Source organism: Rhinolophus hipposideros, assembly GCF_964194185.1.
Source record: "Rhinolophus hipposideros genome assembly, chromosome: 21".
NCBI lineage: Eukaryota > Metazoa > Chordata > Mammalia > Chiroptera > Rhinolophidae > Rhinolophus > Rhinolophus hipposideros.
Genome location: NC_138067.1, coordinates 17,257,866 through 17,267,583, shown reverse-complemented (window position 1 = coordinate 17,267,583; position 9,718 = coordinate 17,257,866). Strand labels below are relative to the sequence as shown.

General features: G+C 44.7%; 1 protein-coding gene across 3 annotated transcripts in view; it reads right to left on the bottom strand.

The window, feature by feature from the left end:
• Window positions 1-1,145: 1,145 nt before the first annotated feature.
• Window positions 1,146-9,718, bottom strand: part of CTCF (CCCTC-binding factor) — a 44,105-nt gene continuing 35,532 nt past the window's right edge. For all 3 annotated transcript variants that reach the window (XM_081032531.1, XM_081032532.1, XM_081032533.1), the window contains 5 exons: window positions 8,941-9,101; window positions 8,236-8,418; window positions 7,542-7,677; window positions 3,795-3,956; window positions 1,146-2,654 (listed from right to left, as the gene is read on the bottom strand). In XM_081032531.1, coding sequence (XP_080888657.1) covers window positions 2,470-2,654; window positions 3,795-3,956; window positions 7,542-7,677; window positions 8,236-8,418; window positions 8,941-9,101 — 827 coding nt within the window. In that variant the 3' untranslated portion in view covers window positions 1,146-2,469. The remainder of the gene's footprint in view (window positions 2,655-3,794; window positions 3,957-7,541; window positions 7,678-8,235; window positions 8,419-8,940; window positions 9,102-9,718) is intronic.

The window sequence follows — 9,718 nt, the reverse complement described above, 5'->3', positions numbered from 1 at the left end:
GCGCAGCCCACCATCCCTTGCGGGAGTTGAACCGGCAACCTTGTGGTTGAGAGCCCACTAGCCCATGTGGGAATCGAACTGCAGCCTTCGGCGTTAGGAACACGGAGCTCTAACCACCTGAGCCACCGGGCCGGCCCTGAAGAGTTTATTTTTAATGGAGTCTCACAGGACATATCATGGACTATGCAATGGGAGTTCCCTTTTCAGCCTTAACTCCCATGAGAATGTGACTTTTCTTGCCCTCTCCCTTTTCAAAACAAATCCACTTTTAAACTTACAATTTGAGTGTACACAATGAGAAATGTAAAGCTCTGCTGAAGATAAACGTCTGTTTTCTGCAGAGGTGTATGTGTGTGTGTGTGTTGCTAGCCCATGGACGGGAGGAAGACCAAATGCTGACAGCCTCAGGCCACTGACATTCAGTCCAAAGAGCGAACTGCCTGGTTTAGTCTTGAGGCTCCAGACGGTATGCTTTCCTCGAAATTGGACTGAATGGACAGCGCAAGCCAGCCAAAGGCTACATACATCTTGTCCTTTGTTAACTCTCACTGAAAACTGGTTAAAAAACCCTATAATTAGTGGCTGAAGCTTTCACCTAAAATGGGTTTGCCAAAGCAATCTGCCCAGAAATGGCCAGCAGCAGCAAGAAGGAGTTATTTCACTAATGTGGAAACTTCCTAACACAACTCACTTTCCATCCGACATCCTGTGGTGTTAACAAGCAGCTATGCTGTCCAGGAGTCTCTCCTGGCGATCGTGTATCTCCCCTCTCAAATCAACTTCTCTAGGGCAGACTAGGCCCAGTTTCTCTGTTCCCCTGCGCGTGGCAGAGCTCAAGGTACAGATCCCAGCCCTTTTTGAACCGAGAGCCCGAGGGCAGAGCTTCCCATCAGCACCTTCTACTCTAAGCTCTGTGGCCCACCTCACCTGCAAGGGGAACCCACTCCCTAAGGTCGATCGGGAGGCTAGCAACTGTCCACCTCCTCACTCACACACTTTTGGGGAGTTAAAACTTGCAGCAGGATGCACTTAGTATCCCATCATCTGCCAAGATCCTCTCCCATCTGCTAGAGAGGACGTGTCCACAGAGCTTGCCTCTGAAAGGCAAGGAGGCCTGTGCCACGAGGCAGGAATCACACAGGACGGAGTGTTTAGAGCACTTGTTAATCCGTTATGATTTATTAGCTGTACAGCAGTAGATCCTCCTCCCCAGCTCTCAACCCCATTACATATTTTATTACAGGTCTCATGTTGGTGTCCTAAAATAATGAAAAATATCACACAGTACAGCTAAATACAAAATGCATCAACCTAGAGTCTGATAGCTAACTGATGGCTCTCTCAAAAGCAATACACAGAAGAAAAAAGTGTTTGAAATCAGCAAGACTGAGGCTCTCTAAAAAACACATCTTAAACATGTGACAGTTCATGTGCAAGAATCACTTTTAGTTGGTTTTGCTTCACATTATTATTTTTTTGAACACCCGAAGTTTAAATTACTGACCTAGTGAAATTTTCCGGCCCAGCTTTTAAAGGCTGCTGTGACCCATTCATAATCAATCACCCTTCTGCTTTAACAGAGGATTTATAAAACATAAATTTCGGCTACAAACAGCGCAAAGAAAATATGGATGGGAAATCATAACTGAAAGTTAATTGTACAAGGTGTGAATGCTGGCTCCGCGGCTGAAGTCATGCCCTTCCACGTTGGTGTCCACCTCTAGGGGGCAGCAGTCTGGGTGCTGTTCTGCTACATGATTGTGATCCAATTCCTTGTCAACATTTACACACTACACAGTCTGTGGTAACATAATTTGCAAGTAAGTAAAATGCTGGGTTTTCTTACACTGCACTTCTTTTCAACTCTTAATTAATGGAAAAGATTAAAATGTAAAAAAAGTTATTTACAAGCTTGACCATACCAGAAACTTTGCCAAGAAAGAGGCAAAGCCTTGAGGACAAAAACTGATCGTAGCATGCCGTATTATTGGTGTGCAGCCGACTCCAAGCAAAGGGAGTCAGGGAAAAAGCAAAAGCAAAAACCAGTTTAAAAGTCTAAGTCCTTCCCAAGTCTGCATTTACAATTAAAAACTCTCCTGGGGAGAAGACCATAGAACTCTGGGAAACCCGGTGGCCATTCTGGAGTGGTTTACCATAGCAAGAGAGAGGGTTCAATGTCTCTGTTTCCATCTATGAAAACCAGGGAGGCGTCAACACTGTCCTCAGCACTTCACAGTAAACCCTCAGGGACTCAGAACATTCCATGATTTGCTAACATCAAACAGCAAGTTCTAGTTAAATCACATTTTTCTAACATCATCCTTGAAGTTTTAGTTCTCAGTATGTTTGGTAAAATGGTGTAAAATGATGCTTTTCCCAAAGCCAAAAGAAGAAAGAGGGAGAAAAATTAAGATGCAGGCCGTTTAAACACAGCCCAGAGCAGTCCTGGCAAAGCGCGCGGCCCTGCCATCACCGGTCCATCATGCTGAGGATCATCTCGGGGGTGAGGTCTCCATTGGGGGCGTCTGTGGCAGCTGGCTGGGCCTCCTCTTCCTCCCCCTCCATGGGCTCTGCGTCTGGCTCTTTTTTGACTTCAACTATAATGTTCTCAATTGCACCTGTATTCTGGTCTTCAACCTGAATGATAGTTGTTGCTGGCAAAAAAGAGCACGAACAAAACAAATGCTCCATTAAAGCCCCCAAGGATTGCAAGAGTCCTTTCAGACTTTACCCTACACCGGTATCAGCAGTTTGGGAAAGTCTCAGTAGTGATACAGAGAAAGTCAATAAAAAAAAGACATAATGATCTAAAATGTGGCCATACATAAAGCCCCAGTACTCTACAAAACTATCAAAAACCAAAATACTAGCATTCGTCTTCATCTGACTCCCAAATCATGTATCAAAAGCCTTAGTTTTCCTTTGCATCATAAAGCTGGCCTTTATAATAGTCTGAGACATGCAAAAGATGCAGACAGCATGTGACTAGGACTCCTTCCCAGAATGCGTACTGTCCATCTGGTTTAGAGGTGACCTAACTATCGGCAAGAACTGTATTTCTGATTCTGAAGCTCTCTTCCATCCAGGGCCCTCCCACCAGTTTGTTCATTCAAGTGTGTGTAGGTGAAGTGATTCCTGAGATCTCTAGGTTAACCACCCCTCTGTGATATTCAGGAGGCTTGGCGAACACCTAAAAAGTAGATTCAGCCCTACATTTGTTCAAGAAAAAGAAAAACCACCAGCTTTCCGGAGATCTAGAGCAACACACGCATAGCGACCCGAGTTCCCAGAGCCTGCTGTCTACTACAGGCCTGCTGCCCACGGTCCTAGGTGGTGTGAGGTGGATGGGAACACCTCCTCTGTGTGCTCTCGTAAGTCAGAAGGCCAACAACTGAATCCACAGGCCGGGATTTCTCAGGAGGGACAATCTCAGCACAGACATTGCTTTATCTCTTCTCCATACTTTAAAATTTGCCTCTTTTACATTTATTACCACACCAATTCTACCAGCTGACCGTGACTTTGGTTGGTTTATAAAACTCTCCCACATTAACAGCAGAACTTAAGTACCCTTCTACGCTGGACTTTCAGTCGCTGAAATGAAAGGCCTCAGATGTTTCCCCAGTAAGAACTAAAAAACTCACTTCCTAAGAGTTTGTTCCTGGCATGACCTTAACTTGTTCTCATGGCTTAGTTCCTACCTCCTCAAAGAAGGACCCGCCTGGCTCCCCACATGCTCCCCACATGCCGGGAGAGGATGCCCGCCAGTAACTGAGCTGAGACAAGTAACTTACGCTGGGTCTGTTTGGGTTGGTTGGTTCTGCCGGGGGGCCGTCCTCTCCGCTTCTTGGCGGGGGGTGGGGCTGGGGTCACAGGCTGAGGCTCTGGCTCGGGTTCAATTTCCACTGCAGGCTCCTCTTCATCTTCATTGTCATCCAGGTCTGGCTCAGCATTTTCTTCTCATGAAATCAGGGAGAACAAGTGGTGTGGGGCAAGGAGAAAAGTGGTGGAAGAGAAAGAACACACAGATAATCACATACTCTGTGAAGTCCAGTTACATGTTTATTTTCACTGTTAAAAGCCTATTTTAAAAATGCTTTTGCTGGAATTTTGCTATCAGCTTAACAGAGTAAACTGGTATTATGGCAGAATTGATAAGCAAATGAACTTGACTACTACTATTCATATTTTATGTGGATTGTACTCTCATAGGTAACTCAACCTTAAGCCAGTTATAACAAATAGTGTTTATATTGAAAATAAAACAAATATTCCCTCTACCTATTATACAAGGATAAGGCAGGACATTAAGCCTGAGATGGACCCTTGAAGATGTGATCCTGCTCGTCTGAGTGGGTGCAAGAGGGGGTGGGGTGTGTGTGTGTCAGGGAGCAAAACTGACGTTTGTGATGCACTGTGAGGTCCTCTTTACTAGGATAAGCAGCAAAAGTTCTTTTAGGATTATTATTGATGGGTTTTTTTAAAAAGATTTTATTGGGGAAGGGGAACAGGACTATATTGGGGAACAGTGTGTACTTCCAGGACTTTTTTTCCAAGTCAAATTGTTGTCCTTTCAGTCTTAGGTGTGGAGGGCGCAGCTCAGCTCCATGGCCAGTTGCTGTTGCTAGTTGCAGGGGGCGCAGCCCACCATCCCTTGTGGGAGTCGAACCCAGAAACCTTGTGGTTGAGAGGACGCGTTCCAACCAACTGAGCCATCCGGGAGATCAGTGGCAGCTCAGTTCAAGGTGCCGTGTTCAATCTTAGTTGCAGGGAGCGGAGCCCACCATCCCTTGCGGGACTTTGAACCGGCAACCTTGTGGTTGAGAGCCCACTGGCCCATGTGGGAATCGAACCGGCAGCCTTCGGAGTTAGGAGCACGGAGCTCTAATTGCCTGAGCCACCGGGCCGGCCCCGATGGGTGTTTTTTTTCAAGGCCAAGTTTTTGGACTAATTTATTTCCCAGCTGTACCAGACCCAATGGGTCCTTCTTAACTCCTTTACTTTCTCCCTAATGCCATAATCACATAAAAGGAGAGGGAATCATTGTAGAAAGAGTACTGATGAGGAGCCTGATAATGTGGCTTTGAGCCCCAGGATCTCTTATTAGGTATGAGCCCTAAGATAATGACCACACTGGACCTCAATTTCCTTGTGTAATCTCTAAAGCTCCAAACCTACTTACTGGTGAGAGGTGAGGATCAAAAGCGTTGAGATAATGCATGTGACCACTTACACTGTACTATGCAAACACAGCTGTATTGACACTATACATCACAATTTAAAATTTTCCCATTATTTCATTTAGGCTTCATTACTTCATTTAATAAGAGGTATTACCCTTGTTTTACAGAAAAACTGAGAGAAGCTAAGTGGTATGTAAGGCACAGCTAAGCCACAGCAGGTGGAAAACAAAACTCGGACCTCAGGTCTTCAGGTTGGGCTGTCCTGCTGCCCACCCTGAGGGCAGCCATGGTGCTCGTGACCCTCCCCCACTGCAGTGGCGCACAACGTACCCTGCCTGACTTCCTCCAAGAAGCACAGGTTACAAGCACATTCTCTTTCTCTGGAACCAAGTATTTCAATTTAGAATTCTGTGGGTAAATGCCTGATATTCAGGACAAAATGGCTTATTTGTCAAGTGAGTGAAATTCTAAGTGAAAATGTGGGGGACATACTGGTATGTGGCACTGTGTCAAGAATGAGATGCTTCCCTGTTGAACTTATTCAAATCCCCTACTGCCTGATTTGGCCCAAAGCCTAGACAACTAAATAAATTCGGTCAGAATTGAGGGGAAAAAGCACACAAAGAAGGTTACTAGGGTCAAAGGCTTATTGACTTGGCATGATTTTGGCAAAAAGCCTTGAAAATAGCAGTAGACTCTGCTTGTCAATCTCTGCAGATGGCCAATAGGCAGAACTTCTGGGAGGGGACAAACAGGACTTGCTTGGCCTTTGTAAGCAGTGGGATGGAGAACCCAGGCTTCTTCCGGGGAGGGGAGAAACACTAAGTATGAGGACCAGAACCAACTGTGCTCTACAAACTAGCAGCATAGAAGACAGAAGGAGGAATTGTAGAAATGTATTAGGAACTCTTCAGCTGCAAGATGCTTTTGGGGACATACAACTAGGGAGTGAAGCTCGTCTTATTGGGGGATGAACCACAGAAATGACCAGGGCAGGACCATGAGAAGGAAGGGCATGGAGACAACGTCTGTGGCAGAACGAGGGTCCGCAACTAAGGGCAACTACAGGATCCTCAACTTCAAGGCGATCTGTGGGTCTCTGGTGACATTCGGGGCCTTCTGACGTGCCCTCCCAGTCCACACATTTTCTTAGCGAAACAAAGGGGACCCACAAAGCTAGATTCTTAGTAGAGTGGTGTGCTTTTATAAAAATTAGGCACACTGACATTTTAAAGGAGACATTCACTTAAAACCTAGAGACTGAAGAAGATACTGCTTAAAATACATTTTCCACTGAAAAAGGTGGCAAAAAATAAATTACACTTATGAATTACTCTTATGCTTACTGGATGTATATTCTCCCAGAAAAAGTTAAAAGTTCTGAATAGAAAAGTGAAAAGTTTTGTTAAAATAAACCAAGTAGGTCCAAAGGGGACCTTTTTACAGATCTAAATATAAAAAATCTAGTACTTTCATGAGCACATTTTACAATAAAACAAATAAAGTGACTGAAGTTCTTTAATGCGTTCAATGAGGAATCCTTAGAAAAATACTAGGCACCACCTGTAATCTGTTCAGTCTGACGGAGCTGCTGGGGAAGCGCATTCCCCAAAACGAAACCCCTCCACATTCCTTCCCATAAACAGCTTAAGTCTGCAGTGACAGATGTGTCTTCTCAACTGGGCGTCAGGAGCCCAAATCCCCGCATTACAGAACCTAACACTCCAGGACTCCTACCTTACCAACACTCTTCTCCCTCCCTCTTCATGAGTCTAACACCTCAAAGCATACCTGCTGCCTGGATTTCATGATGAGGAAGGCAAAAACACCCCAATAGTAGGAAAATAGGCAAAGCTTTAAATGATAAATGGAGAGATTAAGGAAGAGAAAGGCTGACCTTCATGGATTTGATCAACATATCGCAAGGCTAGGCTGACAGACAGGCAGTCAAACCAGAAGTTGGTCAAGATGCTTAAGCAACCTTCTTCATGTCCATTAGATTCATTGCTCAAATCTAGACCAGCTTCCTAAATGTAAAAGTTATGAACATAGAAAAGAAACTCTGCTGGCCTTAGAATATCACTAATCTGAGTAAACGGAGTAAAGATAGTCATTTTGCTTTGGCTTTAACTGAACATAACATACAAGGTATTATTAAGCAATGGAATGCCATGAGGAAAAACAAATTGCCCCAGGAACAAACAAATTGCTGTTGTAAATATCTATACACATTAGGAAGATTACAAGATTTAAAGGAAGAGTGATTGGCCTAATTCTATATCCCAGCACATCCATACATAAACGTACTGGAAACTGGGCACCAAAATCTGCCACTAAATCAAGAAATAAGTCACTTACCACTGTCAGAGGAGTCTTCTTTTTTAGAGCGCATCTTTCTTTTTCTTCCACGTTTACTCTTCTTCGTTTCTCCTCCATTTTCCCCTTCTACACCATCTGGACCAGCACAATTATCAGCATGTCTTGCCATGGTATTCTAACAAAAGGACAAATCCTCTTTCACATTACTAAAAATGTTAAGATCAGAATTAGAAGTTCTCTTTTAGTTTAATAAAATAAAAATATGGGGTTATCCATATTAAGTCTGAATGTTAAAGTCTGTAAAGCATGTCCTAAAGAAGCTCTCCTCATTCAGGGGAAACGGTCTCCATCTGGAGCAGGCAGTGAGGCAGAGGGAGGAGAGGGAGAGAGGGAGAGAGAGTCACTCAGGTGAGGAGGCTGGTCCCAAGTAGAGGGCTCGGCAGCCAGTTGGCAGGAGGAGCAAGGGAGGATTAGATCAGCTCCCAGCCCTGTGCAGACCTCACAGTCCCAAAGGAGGATCCAGGACAGACTTTCTCAAAGACAGGGAGTGCCCCATCAATGGAGGGGTTCACACATGGATACACCACCTCGAGGGGGAATGACTGGTCCTTCCCAAATGCAGAGTGTCCCTATGTTGATAACCTCAGCGGCATAAAATGCTCTGCTTTGCAGCGGAAGATCAAAACCACAATATTAAGACCCACAAGAGAGGAAGCACAGCTCTGACTCTTACCCGGCGTGTGAATGTTTTCCCACACTTAGAACAGACGAAGGCCGCAGGGACAAAGTTGGGGTCATGATAGCGTTTGAAGTGCATGTCAAGGAGCTGTTTCTGGCGGAAGGTCTTGTCGCAGTGGCTGCACGCGTACGGCTTCTCCCCCGTGTGAGTGCGCTTGTGCATGATCATGTGCCTCTCCTGGAAGACAGCGGGGCATGAGAACAGGCCTGAGCTGTCACTTGGCTGCCATTCTAGCCACCACCCATGCACATGTGGCTGACAGGCTTTTGTCTCCCAAGACTCGTTGAGAGGATCAACTGGTCTTTACTGGGGTGCAAAACTGCTGCTGCTATATATCCCAGTGCAGATATGCTTACTCTTATTGGGCTGCTTCTCTAGATCATTCCCAAGCATCAGGCCCCACGACCATTCTTCCCTTTCTCAAGTGCTGCACTTAACTCCCACAATTCTGAGAAAGAAATCAGTAGTCTGCCTGAGATAGGGGGTGGGGTGAGGGTGGGCGTGTGTAAGCTGTGACTGAATAAAACATCAGCTGGAGACTGAGATACAATCAACAGGAGCTTTTGTGGCATTCCTCATAAATCAGTTTGAAATATTAACCTTAAAAATAGCCACCATACAAAGTATGTAATACAAGAACTCTAATGAAACCTGACACCAATGAGGCATCAACTGCTTTCCAACTATGAAGGCCCCTACCTGTCTGCATGCGTAATCACACTGGTCACACTTAAAGCGCTTCTCATTCTTGTGTGACTTCTGATGCTGGATGAGGGCATAGCGCTCATGAAACACAGCATCGCAGTATCGGCATTTCTTGCCTTGCTCAATATAGGAATGCTGCTTTCGCAAGTGAACACCTGAAAGTAAAATACAAAGCTCAGTCTAACTTGTGAAAACACAAATAAGCATTTCAACAATAATACATTTCCTTCTGCTTCTTAAAATAATTACTCTGGCTGCTATACAGAAAATGAATTAAGGGGAGGAATAACAACAGATGTGCGAAGACCAGTTAAGATGTTGAAACAGGTGAGGTGAGAGAAGATGGTTTGGACAAACGTGATGGTGATGGATATGGAAGGAAGGGGAAAAATTGATGCGAGATCTAGGAAGTTGAATCAGTAGGATTCAGTGACTGAATATAGAATGAGAAGAGGAAGGTGGGTGTCAGGGACAAACTCCTGGTTTTTGGCTTAGAAAACCAAGTAGATGGTAGGGCCACTTAATGAGACAAGCAATAGTGGAAGCCCAAGCCATGTAACTGTTTTTGGGGAGAGAGAGGTCAAAGGAGTTTTAAGAGTTTCAGTTTTGGACATGCTGAGTTTGAAATTTCAATGACATCAAAGTAAGTATATGAATGGCAAGGGACAGATGGTTATATAAGCCTAACTCAAAGGAAAGTTTTGGGGTAGAAACATAAATTTTGGAGTTGTTGGAATCTGAGTGAGACCATCGGAGCTGATGAAATCACTAA